Source organism: Carassius auratus, chromosome 36 (assembly GCF_003368295.1).
Source record: "Carassius auratus strain Wakin chromosome 36, ASM336829v1, whole genome shotgun sequence".
Lineage (NCBI taxonomy): Eukaryota > Metazoa > Chordata > Actinopteri > Cypriniformes > Cyprinidae > Carassius > Carassius auratus.
The window spans coordinates 17,601,377-17,629,153 of NC_039278.1; the positions used below are offsets into that span (position 1 = coordinate 17,601,377).

General features: G+C 35.9%; 3 protein-coding genes across 19 annotated transcripts in view; 1 reads left to right on the forward strand and 2 right to left on the reverse strand.

Annotated features, from left to right (window-relative positions):
- LOC113055474 (voltage-dependent calcium channel subunit alpha-2/delta-3-like) overlaps positions 1–15,344 on the reverse strand; it is a 42,308-nt gene extending 26,964 nt beyond the window's left edge. For all 6 annotated transcript variants that reach the window (XM_026221809.1, XM_026221805.1, XM_026221807.1 and 3 more), the window contains exons 1-6: positions 14,451–15,344; positions 13,616–13,697; positions 7,738–7,854; positions 5,378–5,437; positions 2,637–2,799; positions 273–404 (exon numbers count right to left, since the gene is read on the reverse strand). In XM_026221809.1, the coding sequence (XP_026077594.1) occupies positions 273–404; positions 2,637–2,799; positions 5,378–5,437; positions 7,738–7,854; positions 13,616–13,697; positions 14,451–14,578 (682 nt within the window). In that variant the 5' untranslated portion in view covers positions 14,579–15,344. The remainder of the gene's footprint in view (positions 1–272; positions 405–2,636; positions 2,800–5,377; positions 5,438–7,737; positions 7,855–13,615; positions 13,698–14,450) is intronic.
- Positions 15,345–17,807: 2,463 nt separating this feature from the next.
- LOC113055477 (parapinopsin-like) lies at positions 17,808–23,562 on the forward strand. Its single transcript, XM_026221824.1, has 4 exons — positions 17,808–18,141; positions 18,920–19,248; positions 20,600–20,833; positions 21,158–23,562. The coding sequence occupies exons 1-4, from the start codon at positions 17,808–17,810 to the stop codon at positions 21,275–21,277; spliced, it is 1,017 nt and encodes a 338-aa protein (XP_026077609.1). The 3' UTR covers positions 21,278–23,562.
- A 910-nt stretch (positions 23,563–24,472) lies between these two features.
- The window catches only part of LOC113055476 (voltage-dependent L-type calcium channel subunit alpha-1D-like), an 82,371-nt gene continuing 79,066 nt past the window's right edge, over positions 24,473–27,777 (reverse strand). For 7 of the 12 annotated variants that reach the window (XM_026221812.1, XM_026221811.1, XM_026221822.1 and 4 more), the window contains 2 exons: positions 27,158–27,472; positions 24,473–26,466 (listed from right to left, as the gene is read on the reverse strand). In XM_026221812.1, the coding sequence (XP_026077597.1) occupies positions 26,161–26,466; positions 27,158–27,472 (621 nt within the window). In that variant the 3' untranslated portion in view covers positions 24,473–26,160. The remainder of the gene's footprint in view (positions 26,467–27,157; positions 27,473–27,777) is intronic. The other 5 variants (XM_026221823.1, XM_026221817.1, XM_026221821.1 and 2 more) reach the window with 1 other exon arrangement.

Here is a 27,777-nt window from a genome sequence, read left to right on the forward strand (position 1 = left end):
TTTTGCAGACTCTTTGGCTAAAAGTCCAAAAGATGGTAAATCTCTGTGGCTCAACTCTTTAACCACATCTGTTTAGCACAAATAGCTAATATATGTAAATTTGGCAGAATGCTGTAAGATGTAAGCTGTGATTTAGTCTGCCATAAGCTTTGATTAATGGAATGAATTTTCTCTTATGTCCTCTCTGATGGTCTGTAAAATTACAACATTAGCAAAATCAGCCAGTTTGATCTTCATCAGTTCTTGCGCAGACATACTGCAACATTACGCACCTGGGTATTGTCGGAAAAAACCTTTAGCGCTTCCAAAGTACTGCCAAATAAGAGTAGGGTCCCTTTTAAAGTTATCCACGAAAACTTTGTTCAAGGCTTCCGACCAATAGACTCCGTTAACTATGTCAGGGTCTGAAAGGACGAAGAGAGAGAAAGAGTGAGAAAATGTGTAAAGTTTATTTGAAGCATTCGCAATCAAAGCAATAAGACCATTCTAATTTGACCTTTAACCCTAATTTCATTCATCGTACAAGCCAAAAGTGGAGCAGTTAAATCACCTCATCCAGTTTCACCCCTCCTTCTGCTCCGAGTCCAACCTGACTCCATAAAAAACCCTTTGCCTTTGTCCTCCAGCAAACAAAGCGATGCCAATGAAAGGCCATTACGGGCGCACACAAAGGGACGAGGCGCATCCACCATGCGTGAGCGGCCACTGCAGCATCCACAGATCACAAAGTGAACAGCTACTTTAAGAGCGATTACTCTGTTCTCACCGCACTCTTTGCTGGGACATTGAGCCCTTGGCTGTGTTCATTGCATTGTCCCCAGGTATTTATTGACCCGTAGTGCTGCAGTGACACTGAGGAGTTCGTTCCTGGATCAGTAATTTCAAAATGACCCGAGGTGATCGGCTATTATCACTGCTCTATGACATACTAGTTTAACTCGCTCTTATCTTTTACTTTTACTTTTACTCTTATCTTTTGGGTCAGTTTCTGCCAGGACACCCAGGAGCTGTTTATCGCATAATATGGTGACATGATATTGTTGTCACATGCACACAATGACCACTCACTCACTGTCATAAATTCTTGCAACTTCTTCAGAGTTGCTGTAGGCTTCTTTGACAAGTTTCCTCGTGGCTCTTTCATCCAGTTTGGAGTGATGTCCTGATCCAGGGAGGGTCTGTGTTGTACCAAATAATGCCCACTTCTTAATAATAGATTTCCTTGTGCTTCTAGGCATTGATGAAGAATTTGAAATGCCTTTGTATCCATCTCCTGACTTGTGCCTGTCCACAACTTTCTCCCAGAGATCTTTTGACAGTGCCTTAAACATCCATAGATGATTGTTTGCTTCAGTTACACTACAAAGGACTGAAATGCTTTTGGAAACCTCTTTTCATGCTGAGCTAATCAAAATCACCACAGTTGAAAGTCAAATGGCTTTGTGTGCCATTGAGAAGGTGATTAGCTACACCTGATTGAGTTTACAAGTCATCCTTTTCCAACTCATTGATTCTGGCTTTTAATTTTTTATTTCTGTTGGTGTTATATCTTTCACTTATACTATGGGGCCATTGAATGCTTGAATCTGATTGGCTGACGAAAGCTCTGAGGTGTGCTATTATTTTCAGGCAAACACATGGAGAACGTAGTTCCAGGCAGATTTCCTGACCGCATTACAGTTCCAAATCACTTCGCATAGTTAACTGTAATAACTGAAATTAGCATATATTACCTATACAGCACACAGGACTAACAAAAACAACAACGTGACAGGTGGTTTTCTGAAACTAAACACACATGAAATTTCTCACTAGCGAGATAATAACAGCGCTGTTTAGAGACACTGCTGCAGAACACTGTTGAGGGACGCACAGAGGTAACTCAATTCACACAAGCTCTCTCTCTCTCTCTCTCTCTCTCTCTCTCTCTCTCGCTCTCTATCTTTCTCTGTGTCTGTCTCTCTCACTCTCTTTCTAATAACTTCATTAATAACTGCATTAGAATGTTATCAATGGCTCAAGCCTCTATTACCAGCTTTAAAATGTAGCTTTGGACGATTTAAGTACAAAAAACGGATGAATCCCTTTAAATGTATCATCTGATTAATGTCTTGAGGTGTTGTAACCGTAGTATAAGTGGAATAATTGACTCAAGGCCATTGAATTACTAGAAAAATAATACGTGTCAAAAATGTATTTACTGTAAAGGGGGGTGATTCTTTTCTATACCTAATTTTGATAATATTTCATCAAATTATTTAATTATATTTCAAAAAAACATAAAAAAAAAACTATTGATTACAAATGTTTGACTGTGCATATTTTCTAAATGCATGTTATTGATTTCGCAGTGAACAATTGATCGGGGTTAATTTTTTTTTATTTTATTTTATTTTTTACATCTGCCTCTATCAAATCAATAACTGATGATATTTCATTATACTATAGCAGATGTTTACCAATTCTTAAATTCTGAGGGCTCTTAAAAAGCATGAAACGAACAGATGTTTTTCTCATCCTTCTGCTCAGTTTTGGGACTGTGCGTGTTCTTGTACTGCCATCGACCAATCAACGTGTCATGTAGGTTGCATCACAGCTCATATTCTGTATGTCCAAGTAAAAACAGGATGCATCACCTTTATTGTACATGTTGGTTGGCACCTGCACCACGCTGAGGCTGAGGTTGACGGATAGGTTATTAAAATGATCGTTGGGTTCCAGGAGGAACTCTCCTCCCAGCTCCACGCTGTTCCCGTCTTCATCCACTTCATTTATCAGCACTGCGTTGAAATACTCATACTGTAGGAAAAAATGAACAAAACAAGTAAACGTAGGGGTCTCAGGCTGGAAAAAAGAAAATGCAAATGCAAAATATTACAATTATTTATTATATAATGTTACAGTACACTATTGTTTAAAAGTTTGTAGTCAATAAGATAAAAAAAACTATTAATAATTTAACTCCGCATGAACATTTAAATTGATCCAAAGGACAGTAAATAGAATTACAATGCTACAAGTTTTCTATTTCACATAAATGATGTTTTCTATTAATCAAAGAATCCTGAAAAAAAAAAAAACATACGTAAAGGTTTCCACAAAAATATGAAGCAGCACAACTGTTTTCAACATTAATAGTAATTAGAAATGTTTCTTTAAAAAATATTTATTTAAAAATATAAATATTTTTACTACATACTGTATTTGATCAAATAAATGGTGAGTATATGAGACTTCTTATACAAATACATGAATAAATATGATTTAACAGGGATTTAACAGAGATCTGTTATGTTTAATTATCATTTAAGTATCAACTTTGGCAGCTTCTCCAAGAAAGTTCATATTGAAGTTCATATTGAAATTTCTGACTTTTTTTAATGAAGACTTCAATGCAGATGTCAACTATGAGCAAAGTTTCAGACAGTGTTGAGATCTGAAACTGTTGTGAGTAAAAAAAAAAGAAAAAGAAAACAGACATTAAACATTTGAGATTTTTCTTTCCTACAGGAAAACATTCAGGTATGCATAAGTGGATTTTCTAAACCATTAAAAAAGGTTATGTTAATGGAGAATACGCACACACACAAAAATGTCTCTGTTGCCCCAGTCGAACTATAAAGGATAAGGGACGAAGAACATTTAGTTTGTGTCCAGAGGCCCTGCGTGATTAAACTACCTCTCACTTTACTGGACCAGAGGTCATTCTGTAAAAGAGAGGCTATCTATCTGTTAAGTGAGTGTACTTGGTAACACCTTTGTGTTTACCATTAAGTGGTGTGTGTATGGGTGTATCCACTTGACTACAGCTCCTGTTGGGGAGGGGGGTGCATCAGTACAAAGCCCAGCACTGACAGCTCATACCACGGCTGGGCGCTCCAGTGATACACCCCTGGAGGGGCGGAGGGGGGAGCGTAGCGAGACGGAGGACAAACGCTCCACACTCAGCATTTCTCACAGCACTGCGACAAGCTTTTGAGGGTTATCAACAAACAGCAGGAGCAGGTGCTGCACACCCGACCGAGTCCCGGTCTCAGTGGTGTCAGAACTCCTCCTACAAAGAGTCGTGGTTAGAACTGTTTCATCCAGACCTTTAGAAACATTCATGTTTGACCAGACTAGTTTTTATATTATGTACAGTGAGGCAGTGAAAGTGCAATTGTATACCTTTTGTAGTTGTAATATTTTTTTCTTTATTCTTTTGTATTACATTTTTTTTATCTTTTGCATATGTAACGTCCTGAAGTCTTTGATCGACATCAAATCAATAAAAAAATTCACAAACAATTTATTTTAATATTTTTTTTTTTTACACAACAATGTTATATTAAGTTTTACAATTAAAATAAATTATATATATATATATATATATATATATATAGAGAGAGAGAGAGAGAGAGAGAGAGAGAGAGAGAGAGAGAGAGAGAGAGAGAGACTAATGAGCTATTCTGGGTACAAATTTTGAAAGAAATTTCTTATGTATTCCTATAATAAATGTACATTGCATTTTGTCCTGATGTCTTTGTTTGATGGCAATAAAATTTTCAGTCAATTGCTAAGTTGTACACACATTTGTATGCAAACACACTTATAAATATATGAGTGTGTGTGCTTGTATGTATATATATATATATATATATATATACGTATATATAATGCTAGGCCTACAAAAGAAGTTTGAATGAACAAATTTATATGACTGTATATGAGTTTGTATATCTAAAATAAACATCCTTCTTTTCAGCAAAAACTTTTCTGTTATATAAACAACAATTCTTTCACTAAAATTAGTTTTGTGAATAAAAAAATAAATAAATGTTTATGAATCATTGGAAATGTATTCCTACGTATAACAGAGCGAGTGCATGAATTCATTACTGAGGGGGGATACCATTATTTTAAACGTATTTTGCTTCAGTGAATTTTACATTTGTCCCTGAATAGCGCAGCCATCGTGGAGTCATTTATCTTAGTCAGAGTGTGGAGGCCGGATAGAGGGGAGGGCTTCCAGCACATAAATATAAATATAATTCACTTCAAGAACTATGCTGGAGGTCATGTACAGGACATTAGCATAAAACACGGAGTGTGAGGGGCTTTACCATGAAAACATCTCCTAAGACAGAGTCTATTCTAAAGAACACCATACAATTCCCAATTACACTCTATGAAATATACATGACAAAAGGAATATTTAAAAAAATATATATGCACATAATTTTAGATGTGTTTGGATATTTATTATATCACAGGGTGGATTTACAGCAATATAACAACTGGGGTTTTCTTTGTTTCTGAACAAAGAACTGTCCATGGTTCTGAAATCCTTCCATATACTACTCCAAAACATACTGTACAAGTGTACAAACTCTCTCACCTGTAGGTCAGGGTTCTCCTCATGCTGGAGATGAGCTTCCTCTGCTGCTTCTACGAGCCTCTACATATGAGTAACATCACAGAAAAAACAGCAGAAACTTAGAAGAGATTATTAATGGCAAGAACAGGTTTCTTCTTGATGGACTACAAGAGCTCTCAGAGATGGAAACATTAGTTGTAGTAATAATAATAATAGCCTCTAGCTATGTAAAATACATTTTATAACTTTCCTATGTTTCATCAGTGTGTCATTAACAAATATATTATAATTATACTGCTTATAATGCTTATCAGATCATACTGTAAGTCAATATACTTTTAAAATGCCTTGGTTTATATATGGGTTCATACACTGACTTTCAATTTCAATGTAAACTGACCTTGAGAAACCGGAGAAAAAGTGACAAGCCCCTCATAAAGACTTATGAATGAAAGATAAATAGGCATAATGAATTATTTATGAAAGTAATTGTATAAGATACCTCTTTACAGTAAAAACTGAACAGTTAAGTTTGGCTGCTGTTTGCAAACAGGTTGTATTTCACGTGGCTGCTTGTTGCCTTGTTGTAAACACGTGTTGTGTGTGTGTGTGTGTGTGTGTGTGTGTGTGTGTGTAAAGGACAGTGCATGTTTTGTCGTCATTGAAAACTGCTGGCATGTATTTTTAGTTACATGGCGGTATAATTGCTTCCAATCCACAAAGTGCTTTAGGAAAAATAATTAATACTTGTCGTATTTCGAGGAAATTACAGCAACATAACCAAAAACAAGGCTTCGTGCCAATTTGTAAACACCCTCTAGCCAAGCTGTTCTGTAAAATATAATAATAATAATAATAATAATAAAATGAAGTTATGTTCCTGAAAAAAAAAAAAACATGTCTTTGTTTACGCATGCCTGTTGTTGTTTTTTGGTCTGTCTTTCTTTTTTTGACCCCAAAAGAACATGAAAAAAAAGGCTGGGGTGACTTGTGTGCACTTTTCACACAAATACATTTCAGTCGTGTTTTTAATCGCCTCATTAACCACAAAAGCTAAATCTCGAGGTGGTTAGAGCGCGTATTTTCACATTGCGCTGGCGAACTGAATTACACTTTTACCTGAGAATGTCACCATAATAACAGTACGACGCTTTAACGCTTCCAGTTGAGATTATTATCAGTCTGCACGTTTACACAAACAACAAATTAGCATTTATGGCTTCAGCAGAGATTTAAATATAAATATTAATAAATAAATGTTTTCTGTAGAAAAATCGTACTTGTACAATAGTTTGTTAATTCGAACAGTAAAAGGTTAATCTAACAAATAGCCGACAGAGATAGGCTTATTTTAAGAAAATGACACCCCTAAAAGACAGTTTATGATTTGTTACCTAGTTAATTCTTTAACAACCCCAACTGAAGTTCTGCATATTATACATGAACACTTGTAAACAGCTTGCAGAAATATATTTCAGACAAATAAGACAGCGCGAGATTTTCTCTGTTCCAACTGAGCAGGTGAGGATAAAAAGAGGACATATTTGAAATGCTATTATAGATTTGTCTTACAACAAGTAAACTATATAACAAAAACATTAGTTTAAAAATAACTTATTTTAAATTAATTATTTGCACGAGGCAATGCGTAATTTTCCAGTAAAAAAAAAAAAAGAAAAAAAAAACATTCAAACATAAAATTACTCTGGATTCACACACGAAACTACAATTTTTTAAATTATGTCTTCCTGCATTTATAGAATTATTTTCAAACGAAATAAAACGGGCTGCAATGCACTTGGATTTCTCTGGTATAAACTGCATCAACTCTCTTCAAATCCGTCAAACGTGTACATTTATTTAGGCAAAATACGCGCATGCATTTTATAAAATCAGTATGCAGTTGAAAGCTACAAATGCATGAGGTGTATTTCATGGGTTTTACCTTTCTAGGCAAACCGACTCCATTGCATCATAAAGTGACAGTGTGTATCTGCAGGAGCTAGATAAGCCTATCTCCTCCACACACTCCTCACACACACACACACACACACACACACACTCCACACACACACACACACACTGGCAATTAAAGCCTGGACCGCGTGTGTCCCTCTAAAGAATAACGGCACGAGCAGGTTGTAACGGGAAAATCTATACGTTCTTCTGTATAGAAGGGAGAAGCTTTAATCGAGAGGCTTTTTAAACGTTAGTAATAAATAAAGATGTTGGAGCTGCAGCATCTAATTCATGAATGATGGAAAATGCTGATTGAAACAAAGGAATTCGTGCAAAAATCATAGAAGTCATAGAAAAATCAGTATATTAACAAACTGATTAAAAAAAAAAAAAAAAAAAAAAAAAGCTGAGAATTTACTTACTCGTGTGGCCTCCGCTTTTTTCCGAAATATCTCCTCCATATTCTGCGCCAGATTTTTCACCAATTTTGCGCCGTCGATCTCCTCTATTCGTACTGATTTTTCATATTCCTTGTATTTCTAAAGAGAAATAAATAAATGCTAGATTACGTTTTGTAGATTTTATCTATACATATATAAATCTTTAAACAACAAAAACAGCATCAGATATGTTTAAATATAACGCACGCTTTCTGTCATTAATAGCCTACATCAAAACAATAGGCTCTTTAAAATATTGTTAATGCAGCTTTGTCTGGTAATAGTTAAAGTCTTACATAAGCACAATTAATACAAAATACAAATATGCATGTACCAAAATAATGCAAAAATAAATGCATGAATATCTCAGACAAGTACATTGGAAACATTAGACAAGAACAAAAAAAAAAGTAGCAAATAGAAATTAACTAATTTCACTGCATTCATATTTGCACACTTAATAAAGAACATTTTATTTATTTACTTCCATTTATGCTGTGTGTGTGTGTGTGTGTGTGTGTGTGTGTGTGTGTGTGTGTGTGTGTGTTTCACATTGTGGTCAGAAGAATCTCAAAAATTCTCAAAGGACATCTTATTAGAAAGCCTCTGCTTTGTTTATATCTAAAGAAAGTCCTAAAAATCTACTTCAGAGATCTTAAAAATCAGCAAATTCAGACATAAAACTCAAACTAAACTCTCCAGCCCCATATCTTTTAAACTCTTTTCTTTTGGTCTAATGGATAGTGTGATACCTCCAAACATGAGTTTAACAGATCAGAGTCCATCATGACAAGTTCATTTGTCTGGGATCAGTAAATAATGATGAACTGGGACATTTAGACATATGCAAATCTGAAGGAGGTGGTCATGCCTGTGGAAGACGGAGGGATGAGACAAATTGAAACAAAAATGGTGAGAGACAGTGATGGAGAGACAGGGGACGGTAAGAAGAGGCCTCTACAAGTCTCCATGACCTACGGTTTGCATTTTCTCTGCGTTAATACAGCTGTCGTTCTCATTCGAGTTAGTGCCACAAGTCTTCAGATAAGTGTGCCGTTGTGCGCTTCTCTCTGACAGCGGCCTCTCTGATTGGCTGATAAGACAAATCCTCTCTAGATAACGAGCTCAATCTTGTCGCTGTAATTGGTGGAACTGCTACTGCAGTGTGCATTATTGGTGGAGGCAGAGCATTGTGTGTGGGCCGCTTTGGGGGGGCTGGGTGGGGCTTGTCGAAAGGGCCACGCATTGTTGGAGGGTAATTGAAATGGAGTCAGAATTCAGGAGAAAGATAATAAGTTGTCAGGCCTGGGCGAGTCTGGATAATGAACTACACATCAGACAATGCTGAGTCTGCAGTACAAGCGACACCTGAAGCAACCGCATTCAACGGGCATTGTGATATTAGACCATTCAAACATACTTAGCCTGCAGGCTTACACCACTCCACTCAGAAAAAGCCTTTCTGATAAAAATAAGTTTAGCTTAATTGAAACGTGGATGTAACATTCACCAAGAAACACATTCAATTCACAAAATGTGTGCCACACAGCCTCACTGATGCAAAGTTAACATTTCCAGCAGGCACCTTCTAAAAAAGCTTTTTTGATAAAGACCTAATATAAATACTGAAAAACAAATATATAATTTATCAAGACAATTGGACATAAATCCCATGAGAACACACACCCACACATCTTAGATCCAAAAATGTGTCCCAGACCGTCCTCTTAACTTTGGAAAAGGCCAATCTGATCAGTTTCCAGTGAGAAAAATGGATAAACATATAGCTCTCATGACTTTTTTAAATAACACAGGAGATCAATTTTATGAAAACACACACACACACACACACACACACACAGAGTATAAATGGAAGTAAATAAATAAAATGTTCTGCTTTATTAAAGTCTGCAAATACGCTTGTTTTTTCGTGAAATGTGGGGACATCCCATAGGTGTAATGGTTTTTATACTGTACAAACTGTATATTCTATCGCCCTTTACCAACCCTACACCTAACCCTAACCCTCACAGGAAACTTTGTGCATTTTTACTTTCTCAAAAAAACTCATTCTGTATTGTTTATAAGCGTTTTGAAAAATGGGGACATGGGTTATGTCCTCATAAGTCACCCTCTCCTTGTAATACCTGTGTCATACCCATGTCATTATACATTGTGTCCTCATATGTCACAAAAACACGCCCACACACAATCACTAAATCCAAAAATGTGTTTAACACAGTTCTTTCTATTATTGTAGGCACAGCATATATATATATAATTTGTATCTAGCTTTATCAAGACAACAGGAAATAAATCCCATGAAAACACACCGTCTCATACATCTCAGATCCAAAAATGTGTCCCAGGCAGCACTTTTAAATAAAAAAAAAAATTTGACAAAAAAAAAGCAACAGGATACAAATCACATAAAAAATATATTCTTGCACAATTCACATACCAAAACATGTTAAACACAATCCTTTCAACAATAAAACAATGCTATATGATAAAAAAATAAGTGTCCTGTAAGCAAAGCAAATTCTCGTTCCTTTTTTTTTTTTTTTTTTTTTTTTTTTTTTTTACCAGACAACAGGACATTACATTGCATGAAAACACACACTCTGGCACATTTCAGATCCCACGACATGTTTCAAACACCCCCACACACAGATCGCAGCAAATTGCCCCTTTAAGAGAGAGACCATGGAGGGTTATTGAGGCGGAACAGTTCATTTCACGCCTGTCCGGCCTCCCTACCCCTCACCCTCCATCCTGGCACCCGAAAACGCCATAATCAAAGCCATTAATGCTGCATTCATCAATAGTTGATGATCACCCCACTGATTCAAAACAGAGTAGCGAAATAGTCCCGGTCAGTGTCTTAGAATCTGGACAAAACTGCTGAACATTAACAAGCTTTTCCCGTCATATTCTCAAGACGCTACAGAATTATTCACTGTAAAGATGCCTAATGGTAATGTATTTGTACAGTCTGTTATTTTATTGTGGTGATGTGGAAATTTCAGCAATTGAAAGCAACTAAGTGTGGCATTTGTATGGGTGTTTTTCTCCCCCTTTGTGTAAAATTCAGGTAATTTTGCATAACAAGCTTAATGATCACTCTTAACGATCTCCTTAATGAACCGGCCTGCTGCCTCATCCCTCCCTTTCTGCTTCCAGCTCTTCAGACAGACAGTTTATTGGCCCTGAGCCCCACCCATCGGTCACGCCCACTGAGCAGGATGATGGGAAAAAGTGCAAACATACGCAGAAACTGCAATGAAGAGGGAACACAACTGGCTGGGACATTTTACAATCTGTTAATACGCGTGCACGTGTAGGTTGATGAAGATCAATTTTAGTAGAACAAGTCCATTATTGATGCTTATGGCTGAATCAGGAACAGATTTTCACCTTAAAGGCATTGGTCACACAAAAATGAAACTTGGGTCATTATTTACGTATCCTGAACGTCATTCCAAATCGTTATGTTGTATTTTTGCATGGGAAACTGAAGAATAGTTAAACACTGCTACTGTAACTGATGACATGTAATCTGTGTTACATAACAAGATTACTTACATAAAGTAAGCTTGTCTAATTAAATATATTCATAATTAGATTACTTTTTTATTGATTGCATTACCGCTTATTAACAAAATGGAAGTAAACCTTTCATAATTTATTCTCCCTCATTAAACTTTCTTTGAAAATGTTATAATCTTTAACGTTTTACTGTTTATACTTATTGATATATGTGATGAACAAATATATCAATTGAATATCTTTTCGACTACAATTTATGTGTAATCTGGAAACAGCAACATATTATAATTGGTAAATAATCTACCTAGCACTGATTACTAAACATTTTTAAACAATTTACAGTGTCAACATCTGCCAAATATGTCTTGCAATCACCAAAAAAACATAAATAAATAATAATAATAATAAATGGGGGGGGGGGAATAAATGGAGTAGACAATATCTGATAATATTCTATTAACTCATTGTTGGTTTTTTATGAACATTGAATACTAATATGCACAATGGAAAATGAGATTTATCAGTAAATAACAAAAAAAAAAAACATTATTAATAATAATAATAATAATAGTAATATATGAAGAATGTAGGGAAGCAGACAATACCCATTGTCTTCCATTGTATAGACAAAAAATAATAATAAAAATCTTATTTTATGTTCCTCAGAAGAAAGTAAGTTATACAATTTGGGAATGTATAACAGTGTTTGAGTGCAGTACCCCTTTAATTATTTTAGTCTGTTTCTCACATTAAGCTATTTTATGACTTTGGAAGACTTGGAGTTTAGCACATGGGTCATATGGACTAGTTTATGAGTCTGTTTAGAGCTTGACAGACATGGTTACTATGAACTGAACAGTAAAAACATAAAAGCAAATGGTTCTGGATCAACATAAGGGTGAGTACACAAAGAGAATTTTCATTTTTTGGGTGAATAATTCTGTTAACAATTATGCAAGGTAAATCAGCCACATTGGTCTCGGATCAGTGGATTAACACAACACCAGTAATGGCTCTGACTACACTAAAGATTCTTTTCTGTTAGTAAGGGCCCTGTAGCTAAAGATAGACCCCAAATCTCATCATCAGTTAAACAATCAGTGTATTGTATGCAGACAAACATAACTACATTTTCTTTATTGTCTCTATCACTCACACACAAGATAGACACATACTGTACATAGACACTTATATACCTTACTAACATCAATGAAAACTCAGCTGTGATAATCAAAAGCTTGAGTTTCATTCATTTCTGCTGTTTTATACACAGACTCGGGCTGGTTCAGTTAAAGAGTCACGTACACACTTTCTGGGAGGAGGTAATTACGACAATAATATGTGCACTGATGGTGAGAGCTGTTCTCTTATCTCACCCCAACACTGAGAGACTTATTAATACTTCAGAGAGAGAGAGAGAGGGAGAGGGTTATCTCAAAACATCCATCACTGTTTTTCCTTCAATAGAAACCGAGAGGAAATGAAGTGTGTTCTGTAGTATATAACGCCACCGCATAGTTCATTCAAACAGCAGTAATAGCTAGAAGACGCTACAGTGGAACAAAGAAACCAGGTGGAGACCTTTATCTGCAACATATCAGCACAGATATCAACTTTAATAATACAATATGAATATTGCAATGTTTACATGCCTCTTTTTTTGATATAGTGTTATCAACATTGAGTTAATGCATAAATATAAACCATCTACAACATGCAACACCAAAAAGACTCCATAATATGAATGGATATGAATGAATAAATACATTTAAAAAAAATAATACAATAATAACACAAGGGGGTGTTAAAGCATTAAGTGGCGACTGCTTTATGCACCGTCTAATTTTTTAAAAGAACATCATGACTTATTTAACCATTTAAAAACATACAACATTTATCTCCAAATGCCTTAATTCTCAAAAATTTTAACCCGATGACCAGAAAAAGATTTGAAGCACTCAGTTCATAATATCAGCTGCCACCATGTGGCTTAAGCGTGTAAGTGCATCATCAGATGCTCCTTTGTCATTTATAAAGAGACACACATTTATTCAATTATTCTATTTGTCTATTCCAGTTAGTTCTACACAGGTGTTTCGATGCAAAAGATAGATCGGGGGGAATGAAACCGAGTGTAATGGGCCTTATCCAAAAACTCCCTCTCCTGCTCTCTAACACACACATCTCAGATTATACACCTGGAAGTTGTAAGCCAAAGCCATCTGTGTTCTTATGAGCCAAGAAGAGGTGTGTGTGCCAATGCAAGTGTGTGTGCGAGAGAAAGAGAAAGAGAGAGAGGTGGGGGGAATACCTTCTGTAAGAGCTGAGATCCTGAGTATTTTGAAGCTATTGATTTTATTTCACCACCAAATGCTGAAGCCCAGAGTTTCACCCTGTTGGTGGAAGAACCCATTTAATCATTCAGATTAAAACGCATTATGCCACCATTACAAGTATTAGTAATAATATGAAGATAGATCAGGAGTAAAACAGTTAACATAAGTTAATAATCAATAACTGTTTGTAATCATTGCATTCTATATGAGCATGGGGGTTTGTAAGGTAATCCATATTTTCATCCTTTATGATTCTCAGTTACTGTATTTCCTAAAAAAAAGTTATTAATTTCCTTCTACACTGTAAAAAGTTAAAACGTCCATATAATGTACACATATAATAAAAGCCTCTCATATTTGCACAAATAACTACAATATAGCGCAGTAACCATCACAAAGCACGGCTGTAACCTATCTCTAAGTATGCCTATGATTATATATTAAATGTTTTTTAATTCTCTATGTTTTGCATACCTTTAAATATAATAGAATATACATACATTTTTTAAGAATAGCCTTTCATATTTTTTTACACAATTAAAATACAAACAAAGCCATTATAAATAATAGTTTTAACCTCTCTCTTTACAAATGTGCATAGATGAAATACAACTAAGGCTTCTCTATATTTTGGATGCATTTATATACCGTACAATGTGCATAAATTGTAAACGCATCTATTGTTTGTACTTTTAAAATCTAGTTGCTGTACAGTTTTAACCTCTCTTTATTTCTATACACATGCAAATAGGTTGAATGTAATTATCATGGCTTCTTCTTTATATTGTGCATGCATGCTCTTCTACTCACACAGATAGGGGGATCTCCGGTTGGGACCCCCGCACCTCCAACGCCGTCCAGCACGCGCTCATCACACACAAGAGGAAGCAGCGCGCGTGCATCAGAGGAATTCTCCGGTTCCGCTGCATCCTTTCCATAAGAATTCTCGAGCTGCAACGGAACCGGCGGCTCGGGCTCCCTTTAGAACTCCCCCCTCCTCTCGGTCTCTCTCCCCTTGGTTACAAAAACAGCACCAAGCGCGGATTCAGCTGCACATCTGCCCGCCCCAGCGCGCGTGCTGCCTCCGGAGTTTCAGTCTCTCCGCCCAGCTGTCACACACTCCACGACCTCTTTGACATCAATCTTTGCTTTTTATCCCTGCATTAGGGGTGTAGAGAACAAAAACAGTTTCCAATGCTTATTTTGTTCACGCAGTCTTTCTCTCAGAGCTGAATATAACCAAATGAACTAGCCTAGCTACTATTGCGCTGCTGCTGATATTCTGATGAACGACACTATCGGGGCGGGTGCATATAGTAAAGGCAGAAGTTTAGGGAGAGGAAAAGCGATTAGAAAGTCATCGAGACATCGAGTTTCCTCTTGCGAGCGCGCACACGAGAGAAGCTGATGCGAAACTTTCCCCCGGCAACGCGCATTCCTCCGTTTGGGGATGCTTTTGCATCAAGCAGTGGTGGATCATATGGTTCGAGATTAGGTATATTGACTTAAATATTAATAATTAATTAGGATTTACAAAAAATATATAATATAATACATTATATATCTATATAGATTAAACATTATTATTAATTCTGATAAAATGTTAATTTTCACAGCCTAACAGCAGTGCATGATTATGCATATTGGAGTTACAACTGTTTTGATCTGGTTTATTTAACCGAGGGTAGTTGTCACAAACGGCTATATCTCAATACCGGTAAGACTGAGTCAAAAGTCCAATTATGTTTAAAAATATTCAAGATTTCTGTCCTCCAAATGGTGTTGTCCCAGTTGTCATTTACATCACTTGCTCACCGATGGATCCACTGTAGTGAATGGGTGCCGTCAGAATGAGAGTCCAAACATCTGATAAAAACATCACAATAATCCACAAGTAATTCACACCACTCCAGTCCATTAAGTAACATCTTATGTAGTAAAAAGCTGTGAAGTTTGTTTTAACTTCAAAGAAACAAACTCATCTAGTGAGCGAAAGTGACATGACATACAGCCAAGTATGGTGAGCCATACACAGAATTTGTACTCTGAATTTGAATTTGTCCGAGACTCAAACACACAACCTTAGGGTTAGGAGTTAAACTCTCTAACGACTAGGCCATGAGGTCCCCTACTTCATGCAAAATCAACATGTTGAATGGCCTGAGGGTGAGTAAATTATCAGCATTTTTTATTTATTTTTATTTTTTTTTGTGTGAACTATTCCTTTAATGAATACAGCAAAATATGTTGATGTATAGAATAAGTCAGCCAGATGCAGATAGCTGCTCCTCGTCAAAAGATGCCATAAAAGAGCAGAAAGTAGTCAAAAAAAGTAAGTGAATGAGATTTATGACCAGTCACTTCTACAGCACTGACCCGTTGAGCCTGATGCTTAACAATGGCATCCAGGAGTTAATTGCTATTTTCTCATTCTCATTATTTTTTGTTCCTCTAATTACCACAAGCACATAAATGATGAGGTGCATCTGTGTGTGAGTGTGTTACGGGCTCTGATGGATCTGTCTGAGCACGGTCTGCGTCTCTGTGCAGTCATGATTAGCTGGTAAATGCATCATACATTACAGACTCAGCAGTGACTGAAACTGAAGAACACTTGCCATACCGTCCTACTGCAATGCTGCTACTACACTCTACGATGACATTTATAGCATAGCTTCCACCAAACCGTGAAGCAGCACAATTGATTTCAATATTGATAATAAAATATTCCCTGAGAATCAAATGCAGCATGTAAGAATAATTTCTGAAGGATCAAGTGACACTGAAGACTGGAGTAATGATGCTGACAATTCAGCTTTGCATCACAGGAATAAATTCCATTTTAAAATAGGCTATATTTAAATAGAAAACATTTTAAATTGTAATCCCTGACAGTATGTCCAATGGAGCTATAGATGCACATCCAGAAATAGAAGTCTTTGTTCACCGGTGACCTGTGCTTATAGGGTCTTATAGGGTCAGAATGACAAAGACAACAATAAGATTAAGTAATTATAAGTATTCTTTCGGGAGACAGATGCATTAGTTTTAACAACTCTTGAAGCAAATCCGGTTAGTCTGTTCTTGAGTTCACTCATGTCTATTTTAATGGAGGACACCAAATACACAGTAATCTCTGTCTCGTCTTAATGAAAGTTAAATCTCTTAGAGGGTCAAATATAGTACTGGGCAAATGTGACATCTGGCACTGAAGGTGCTGAGAGACACAATGCACAGCTAATCATAGAACCTCTTACAAAATCTCTTATAATAAACACAGCAGGCATTCACACACCTTTATGAATGGATACAGACGCTGGGAGCGTCTTTACAACAATAATATACTATAATAACTTAATGCATTGACACAGGGTGAAATTAAGTCAATTATGTTACTTTTGCCATTCATTTCAAAGCTTAGACTTTGCTGTTCTAAAAATCTAAAATTCGTAAAAATTCTATTTAAACTAAAAATAAATATGTTCAAAATCATAAATCCATGTTACCTTATTGCAATAAATATGTATCTAATTATAATTAGCAATGAGGGAAATGGAAAAATTCATAGCATTTACGAAAAATAAGTTGTGCTTGTACTGTATGGTGACAGCAAAATTAGAAAACTTTCTCTGCATGTTTTGTGACCCACGATTTGCTGCTGGCTCTTGCTAGCAAAATTTCTCTGTTTAGCATGCACAGTTTGTGCTTACATTATTTTCAAATCAAGAGCCATTATTTTAAATTCTAGAAATATTTACTGTTTTTTCTTATCAAATAAATGCATTCTTGGTGAGCAGAAGAAACTTCTTTTCAAAAACATTAAAAATCGTAATAATTCCAAACTTCTGACTTCAGTCATTCAAGTCATTCTTCTGCAATCAAGTGAAGAGCTGGATCAGTGATCACACCCAGAAGGACTTATTGTGTCTTAAGTCCGGATCTTCTGGACTTTTCTTCTTACAGCACCTAATCTGAATAAGAACCCTTTTTTTGTGTGTTTGTCGACTTGAAGATGCAGACAGAAGGTGCTTGTCTGATGACCCTGAGAGACACAGCAGACAGCAGAGAAGATGGCTTGAGACTGATTGGAAAACTACCAAATCCACAGTAAACGAAACGTTTCCGAGGAACTGTTTTTATCTGTAGTTTTAGTTAAGGCTTGAGGAGATGGCCTCTTTCCCAGAATTCCAGAATGACTCGTCTATCCACGATGACCCTGGTGCAAGGGTGCCCCTGCCCTGGGCAGGATTCATCACTCTGTCTCTCCTCATGGCCGTGTTCTCCATCACAGCTGTCGTGTTGAACACTACAGTGATAGTCGTTACCCTTCGGCACAAACAGCTGCGGCAGCCGCTGAATTTTGCCCTGGTCAACCTTGCCGTTGCCGACTTGGGCATCACGTTAACAGGAAGTGTGCCATCTGTGGTGACCAATGCAGTGGGCTACTACATTACAGGACGGGTCGGATGTGTACTGGAGGGATTTTGTGTTGCATTATTTGGTAAGTTTGTTCTGGGTTCATTCCAATCCAAATAATGACTTAGGACTGTATGTAAACTGCACCTCTGCTGGGCTTCCAGACACTGAAAAAAAAAGAAAAAAGATTGAAAACATTCATATTCAAATGTTCAAATTCATATTCCTGATTTAGTCAGATCATTAGTGCTGGCTAAGGCAAGGATGACCCTGTTGTACTTACAAGGTGATTATTGAGGGTTTTGTTTCAATGTATGTTTTTGTAAGTATTGACTTAATTCAGCAATTTTTTGTTTTGTTTTATGTGTTCTAAAACAGTATTTTACTACATAAACAGCTCCAAACAAATCAATGTTTAGGGCCTGATTCAGACTGAATCGCGAACCGATTTAACGTTTTGCAAACCAGCTTGCTTGACCGCCTGACATAAAAGGTTTCAACCTTACCTTGCGATCTTCTTGAATGATTCATTAAGAGATCTGATTCATAAAATTAATTTGATTGTGAATCGGACTGCACTGATTACACTGTAGTTAATTCTTTATCTCTTTATTTATTTTTGATTCAATAAAAAGAAGAGTAATGTGATTGTGATTTATTTTTTTTTATTCACTAAAAAGAGCCTGCTCAAAAGATTTGTGAATATATCAGTCTGTTGTTATCTAGAAAAAATAAATAAATTATATATATATATATATATATATATATATATATATATATATATATATATATATTATCCAAAGTATTCTTTCTGTTTACCCTTAAAATAAGAGAAGAGTGAACTCTAACTTAACTCTACACAGGTATAACAGCGCTGTGCACAGTGGCTCTGATTGCTGTGGAACGGCTGTTCGTAGTGTGCAAGCCTCTGGGTACCATCACATTCCAGACCAAGCACGCCGCTGGAGGACTGGCGTTCTCCTGGCTCTGGTCTCTGATCTGGAATACGCCGCCTCTCTTTGGCTGGGGGAGCTACCAGCTGGAGGGAGTCGGCACATCCTGCGGACCCGACTGGCAGAGTCGAGATCTCAGAAATGTGTCTTACATCATCTGTTACTTCTCACTCTGTTTTGCTGTGCCATTCGTCATCATTGTGGTGTCGTATTCATGGCTGCTCTACACGCTAAGACAAGTAGGACATTGTTTTGGTTTACTTTCTTGTTTTTAGGTTATGTTTCTGAGCCATTGAAATGTAGTTGCAGTGGTGGGCATTTATGAAGCATTACTCAGGCCTACCTGTAATTTATCAGAGAGGGCCTATTGGTATAGCACTTAATTTTACAGTCATGTTTCTCATGCACATACTACAGTATGTACTTATTATAGTAATTACAGTAACTAGGTACTAACCCTGAACCTACCACTAAACCTAACCCTACACCATGTAGTTACCTTATATTACCAGTATATTCTTAGGTAAGTACACATACTGTAAAATAAGTTGCAACCTGCCTATTTTTATTTTGGCAAATGTTTACTTTTACTTCAATACATTCTTAATCATAATATTGTATTTTTTATTGTGTTACATTTCATAAAAACATAGTGTTCGTCCCTTGTGAGAAGCATGATTTGAATAAAAAATGAAATGTAAATTTGCTAAAAAATTACTCACCCTTAATTAGGCCATGCAAGATGTAGCCTGGATGAGTTTGTTTCTTCATCAGAACAGATTTGGAGAAATGTAACATTAAATCACTTGCTCAGCATTTGATCATCTGCAGTGAATGGGTGCCGTCAGAATGAGAGTCAAACGGCTGATAAAAACATCCACACGACTCCAGTCCGTCAATTAATGTCTTGTGAAGTGGAAAGCTGAATGTCTGTAGGAAACAAATACATCAAGACATAATTTTAATTTGAAAACCATTGCTTCTGGATAAAATGTAAGTGTTCTATCCATAATATCAGCTGTTTTTGACTCTCATTGTTGTGGTACCCATTCACTGCAGAGAATCCATTAGTGAATAAGTGATGCCATGCTAAATTTCTCTAAATTTGTTCTGATAAAGAAACAAAAAATTTGGGGTGAACTGTTCCTTTAAGGTATTTTGCCTTACATGTAACATCGGTGTATTGTATTTTGATACTATTGTTGCCACATATTTACACAAAATTACTTTTTCTTCATTTAAAACAAAAAACAAAAACAACGTTATACTTTAGTCAGCACACTTATCAGTAATTAGATTTTTTATTATTAGTATGAATAGTATTGTATTATTGTATTGATAGTGTATAACAAGTTTTAGTAATAAAATGTCTGCTTATTTGTCTGCTATAAAACTCGCTTGTATAATTAATAAACATGGTTAAAAAAAAATTCATGTTTAAAAGTGATAAAAAGTGAAAGTGACGTGACATACAGCCAAGTATGGTGGCCCATACTCAGAATTGGTGCTCTGCATTTAACCCACCCAAAGTGCACACACACACACCGTGAACACAAACCCGGAGCAATGAAAGAATATTTCCGCTGACAGGTAGCTAAGGTCGGTGGCTGTGTAGCTGCGAGGGCGGAGTCTAAGGTGGCGTGGATGGTGGTGATGATGGTGTTGGCGTTCCTCGTGAGCTGGCTGCCGTATGCTGCTCTGGCTCTAATGGTCGTCTTCAACCCTGATGTCCAGTTACCTGTGCTGGTGAAGGTGGTACCCATATACATGGCCAAGAGCAGCACTGTTTACAACCCCCTGATCTACATATACATGAACAAACAGGTGAGTGAAACAAGCAATGATTCATGTGGATCAGTATGAATTTGCCTAGTTTAACAGAATAAACATCAAGCCTGAATTGACATCACAAAAAAAAAAAAAAAAAAAAAAAAAAAAAAAATGATAAGAAAAAATATGAGATGGGAGGAAAAATTATAATAGTTTCTCGAGGAGCACAAAATTCGAATGGAGAAGCATTACAATTTTTCCTCCAATCTCTTTTTTTTTTTTTTTACCATTACTAAGTCCCTTTAGTGTCTAATGTAGAATAAATTAATACAATGCAGTAAAGGTTGGCTGTTTGAGAATGATGACCTTTGTTTCTAGTTCCAGAAGTTTGCAGTACTACTTCTGATGTGTGGAAGGGACCCTTGGCCTTCAGAGGACGATGCTTCTGAAGCTCAGACTGTTGTGTCACCAATGAACAACAAAATCAGCCCAGACTGACTTCATATTTCACTACGGTCATGTTAGAGCATCATTAATGTGCTTTTCTGCTAAAAGTGAGATGGTCTGATGGATATGCTGATGCTATTTCTTTCATGTGTGTGTTTCCTATTGAAGTTGAGTTGATATGTGGCTTGTCGTTTTTTTAAGGCTAATAGCATTTCATTCACATCACATCTGGGATTCACTACTTGCTAAAGCTATTCAGAACCACTTGGTGTTTGGGAGAGGAAGATTTTCATTCTAGACACCATGTGATGATAAAAATGTGTATATTGTACCTTCCTGAAGGAAAGATGTATTTTTTTATTTATTTTTTTTGGTCATTGTTTTTTCCCCGACAAATTTTCCCAGCTCTTAGTTTTGTCAAATTTTAGGTTGTATACCAACTTCATACTGTACTATACTTCTAGTGCATTAAATTGATCAAAAGTGACAGTAGAGACACCGAATTTGGTGTTTCTTGAGCAAATCTGCATAGTAGAATTAATTCTGAAGAGTCAGACAAATGAATGCTGAAAATTTAGCTCTGCATCCCAGGAATAAATTACATTTCACAATATATTTAAACAGAAAGCAGTTATTTCAAATTGTAATAATATTTCACAACATTGAAGGTTTTACTGTATATTTGGTCAATTAAATGCAGTTTTGGTGAGCATTGGAGACTTTAAATGCTATATCATCTGATCCCAGAGCCCCAGATGAATCTTGCAATATAATCAGATTAAACCTTTCATATTTCCTTCCAATTAAAGATGCCTTGACCTACTGATCTACTGAGAAACTTGTTCATTAGCTATTATTAATGTCTTTCTGTGGCTACAGAAGTGTTATCATATTATCATGTTCTGAATTGCAGTTCCATGTTCTTGTACAAAGAAGTGACACAGTTGTTTGTTTATCCATAAGTTTATTCTGTATTAATCATTAGAAAATAAAATTTCAGTATTGATTCAAATCAAGTCCAGGCCAAAATAAATAGAAAAAAAAAAAAAAAAAAAAAAGGTATCAATACAAAACCTAGAGGGATATTATAAGTCATCTGCTACGAAGAAAACCCCTTTTTATTTTTCTTCATGAAATAGAAACCATAACAGAGCAAAGATAAAGACTTTCAAATGGAGAACATCACCACGCATCGTTCCATTACTTCTGTACATATGTTACACTAGAAACTTATGTTTCCTTACAGCATTAATAAGAAAAAGTATAATAGTAGTAGCAACAACTCTAGATGTAAATGTGATAATCAACAGATGTGGCTCTGAAAACTTGTATAATACTTTTTTGAAGGTTTTTTTTTTTTTTTTTTTTTGTCAACAAATCAACGTTAACGATACAGAGGAGTGCACCTTTTTTTCCTTCCTTCTTTTTGTCCCAGCACTGAAAGGTGAAATGTAAATGACAAATATATTATCACTAAACTGTACGCACAGTCACAGAAAAAAGTACAAAATTCGCCCATCTTGATACACAAAATATGAATAGAAAACAGGGGAAAACAAATTGCACATTACAGTAATTTGTGCAAAGACGAACAGCAATGTGCTAATAGTAAAATCCCATTGGTATATTAAGAAACCAAATTTTATTCTTTCTTTTCAGGAGTCCCTGACACGAGGTAAAAGTTAAGTCTTTAGTTTTTTTTTTTTTTTTTTGAAAAAGTTTTTTCTTTTGTTTATTATATAAATAATGCATATTTTATTGTCCTTACCAGTAATTGCTACGAATAGTACAATGTGCCAAGAATGTGCATTGGTCCGTTTACAAGATATAAGTATAACTGACATGAAGACCAGAACACAACATCTTTTTTTTTTTTTTTTTTTTTTTTCGCACGGATCATTTCAGAGAGCCCTTTCAGATGTGCAGACGCAGTGTTTCATGACAGTATTCGGTTGACTGAAAAGCACAGTACTCTTCCAAAACACAAGAGATCAATAACACTCAAGCACAAGAATTTCAACCAGCCCCACGTTTCCCTTTATTTAAACTTTACTGAAGCTTTACACTTCAAGGCAGTGGCCTTTGCAGTCCAACTTTTATTTTTTTTGCCCATTACTTTGTCAAAAATGTCAAAAGGTCAATTGAATTGTATACCTTGTTGAGGCCTAAGGATGGATTTACAACACTTTATAGGCAAAAAAAACCAATACACAACAAAAAGGACGCTTCAAATGTTGATATGTTTCCCCTGCACTAAAAGAGGTATTTCCAGAAGCCAGAGCTGAAGTGAGAGGTGAAAAGAAAGAACAAACGAAAGAGTAAAATAAAAAAAATAAAAGGGGGGGGGGGGCAGTATTGCTTAACTAGTTTCTTGTCCTGCTTAAAGGGATAGTGCACCCAAAAATGAAAATTGTGTCATTATTTGCTCACCCTTAACTTTCAAATGCAAATTCTTACTACTTCTTAATGAACTGTCCAAGTGTTTTGTTTATTTTTTTACCCAGTACAGTATTTTTATTTCAGGCATTTTATGCCATTTGCTCTGTGCCTGCTCAAAATTCTGTGTAAAGACGTAATGCAGCATAAAAACCAGAGTGGATTAAGCCTGCTCTGTCCTACCTCAAGCATAAGTATTAAAACATAAAGTCGTATTTGTATCTGTGTATATGCATTAATTATAACTCTAAGTTGCAATGTACAGTTAGCATATGTTTACTATTACATGACATTAATGCATCTGGAAGATGCTTTTAGTCAAAGACTTTCATTGCATTTTTATGTGTAAAATTTTTATCTTATTCTACTGTTTTAAATAGAGGATTGCAATATAATAACTTTTGAGCATGAAAATTATAAAAAATATATTTTTCTATAGATCGCTTTAGTGGCCCACTTTATGTTTTATGTTGGTTCTAGAACAATTTGTCCCCCCATAAAGATTCCTTTAAAGTTTCATTAAAGCATTATAATCCACGAATCAAATCAACCAGCTGAGGTTGCACATTACAAACCTTTATTCAAAGAAAAAGTATTCCATGAAACACTGCAAAAGACAATTGAATTAAAAACAATGGAGAAATATATATTACTATTTACTAGTCTGTTATATCTATAGAAACTGTATGTGAGTTTCTTGCAAAATATGCATATATATATATATATATATATATATATATATATATATATATATATATATATATATATATATATATATATATATATATATATATATATATATATCTCGACAGCATAGTGTATCGATTATGGATTATCGATTAACAACCTTATGGCTCAGGACTGTCGTTAAAGATTTATAAGTTATCATTAAAAATCTATTTCCCTATGGAGAAAATGAATGAGTTTTAACTTCCAGAACACAACATTTTCAGTTGAGAACAAAACAATTTGAAGGTGAGTGAATAAAGACAGGATTTTCATTTTTGCCTGAACTGTTTCCTTTAGGGATTCATGATGTGAACATGCACTTCAAGCAACCCAAAACTCCCCCACCATCACATTTCACCATCATAATTATCATCATTATAAAACTTAAGGAAGATTTCAGTATTCAAAACACCTAAATACATTAGTGGAAATGATTTGCTAATCTGAAACCCTTGCAGTAGTGGGTTATTCCTAGATCAGCCAGTGGCAGCAGGCTTTTCAAAGTGGCAGCATGTTCCTAGTGAGGGTCTTATAGTTTAATTGCAGACTAATAAAGCAGCATTGTTAATGCAAAAAGCATTTACCATTGCACCTTCCAGTGCACCACCCCAGCACAAAATATGCACGAAACACGAACCCTTAAAACGAGATGTCCTATTCGACGGACTCGTTCAATATACACACACAAGAGTGCGATTAAGACATGATTCTGTAAGCCCTACTAAAATCCTCTTAAAGGGGGTCAGCGCTCATGACCCATACTACATGCCGTCAATTTGAAAAGAACACTACGTCGGTTCCGCTTATGAAAACGGACATTGAGAAAACAACTTGCATATCTTGTGCGGGTGTGTCACACACTCAACTTCATAGAAAATTGGCTTTTTTTTTGTTCTATGGTTTTCACAAACAAGTAAGAATGCATATGAGAAAAGAATAAAGGCAAAGTATTTAATAATAAAGTACAGTACCTATTAAAATAACACCGAATTTAGTCTTTTTTTGAAATGCAATAACATCAATTAGGATTAATATTGCTGCTTTTCTTTTTTTTTTTGTACAGTACACAATTACAAAATATATGTCTCTTTACAAAGTTTTCTTTACCTTTATATATTACAAGTCATTTACAGCATATTATGAAATATCAAACAGGCTATCCTAAATTAAAAAAATAACCTGTCTGCTAGTGCATTCAACACAAATGCTGAAATCCTCTCAAAATCCATCAAGCTGCATGATATCCTTATTGTAAACCAGTGTTGTAGAATTAGCGTTTGTTCTCTAAAATATGCACTTTGCCTTAAACGGTACTAAAATACGGGGCGCGTCGAAACTAAAGCCTTTGTTGAGGGATATGCCGTACTTAGCTTGCATTGAGCTTGCAACGTGCTTGATATGCAAAACCCTTAATAAAGTGACTGAGGTAATGACATTCGTTTGATTGTCATCACCGTGGAAACAGCCTGCCACCCCCCACCCCGGGTACCTCCCCTCACTGCTCATTGGTCCATTTCCTGCAGTGACGGTACAAGCAGCCAATTAAAGTTTACCTCCAGAGTTCTAAGCTCCTCCCTGGTGCCGTGACTGCCAAATTCCTGTGTGAGCAGGAAGTGAGCAAGCGGCAGCAATGCGTCCGTTCTTCTGGTGCCTGTCTGCTCTGCTGTAAAGGCACTTCTTTAGGTAGTAAGCCAGTAAATATACTATATTTCGATTTGTTTGTTTTGCTGATCAGTTTCTGAGGAACAGCAGTAGCCGCTTATCAAGTGCTATAAAGTGGTAATGCATATCATTTCATCTGCCAGGTCCTCCTCATACTGCGGTCGGGGTTCGAGTTCTGGTTCCTCATCACTGTAGCTAGCGGAGACATCTTGCAGCTCGTAGTCTCTGTGGCTCATTATAGGAAAGACAGCGACGCCGTTGACACCCTGCGTAATGCCGCCGTTCAGTAGATGGCTGGCGGCGCTCTCCATTTCGTCGATGGTCATCTCGCACGCATCTGCGATCTCGTGCTTCGTGGCGGCCACAAACTTTGGATCCTTGGCATATCGACCCAGTCCTTCTGATATCAAGACCTGCTCAAGAAAAGAGGAGAAAATTGTTTGGTTCTGTCAACATAATAATCTAATTCGGTCTTCAATGACATACTGTCACTGTCTGAAGAAAACATTTTATCTGGAAACTAGAAACTTTTTTAATAAGATGTACTAGACATTTTTTGCATTTGAATCTACTTTGCTACAATGCCTGTAAAATAAGTAAATAAGTAAGTAAGCAAATATTTAGCTCTTATTACTAAACTCTTTATTTTGGTAAATACTATTTCATTTGTCATGTTTTGCACAATTTTGCTACCGTGACTTCTTTTATTGTATATTATATCATTATTATTATTATTATTATCATTTCAAATTCATGCATTGAAAAAAAGATAGACAGGTAATGTACTCATTTCTGCAATCTTTCATATAAACATTTACATTTTGCCAACTTTCCATGAATTATATTAGTGATTATTAAGAAAATACATCTTTTATGTTTATTATATATATATATATATATATATATATATATATATATATATATATATATATATATATATATATATATATCCTGATAATCGTCAACAGAATTGTCAACAAAATATGCAGCCCTAGTTCAAATGCAAAAAAACATAAGTTACTAATACTAATTAGTAAGATACAAATTTTCACAATTTTTGATTGCGTAGATCTTGTAAATGGAAATAGGAGGTCTCAGACTCACTGCCTCCACCAGGCTGGTAGCGCTGCCTCTCTTTTGGTGGTACTGGTTTCTATACTCGGGTGGGACCTGCAGGTGAACGGGTGAGTAGTTCCTCTGGTACTCGGGGTCGTCTGTATACCACGAGCTTTTCCTGATGGATGAGTGACTGCTGTGGGCGCTGTCCCTCAGAGGACGGTCCACGCGGATAAGCGGTGTGTAGTACGGCGTCCGGTCTTTACTTGCAGGAGTGGGAGGAGGTGATGCCCATGATCTTGTAGATTGAGTCGGTGAAAGCCTGTGAGCCCTGCTGGAGTCGAGACCCGCTACTGCCATCACCTGGACCAACAAGTGTGGGGACAAAAGAAATCTTTTGTTTTAATACACAGTATTAGTATATACATATCGTATATATGTCGTAATAAAAAAATATAATATTTCATTAGTTGATATCAGTGAATTTCTTGCATACTATTTTGTATTCTCTTTTATTTATAAAATATTATCTGTAAATGTTAACAAATGAAATTAAAACACTGTCATGAAAATGAAGTAAACATGGATTAAAGAAATTAATCAAGACAGTCATAGTAAGAAGTGACTGTAAGAAAAGTAAGAAATAAAGTAAGAAATAAAGACAGAAC

What these genes read in the sequence shown, in the direction of transcription:
- LOC113055477 (XM_026221824.1), top strand. Translation starts at nt 17,808, where the DNA reads ATGGCCTCTTTCCCAGAATTCCAGAATGACTCGTCTATCCACGATGAC. An exon ending in ATTTTGTGTTGCATTATTTG is followed by an intron (nt 18,142 to 18,919) that starts GTAAGTTTGTTC and finishes AACTCTACACAG; the next exon opens with GTATAACAGCGCTGTGCACA. An exon ending in ACATATACATGAACAAACAG is followed by an intron (nt 20,834 to 21,157) that starts GTGAGTGAAACA and finishes CTTTGTTTCTAG; the next exon opens with TTCCAGAAGTTTGCAGTACT.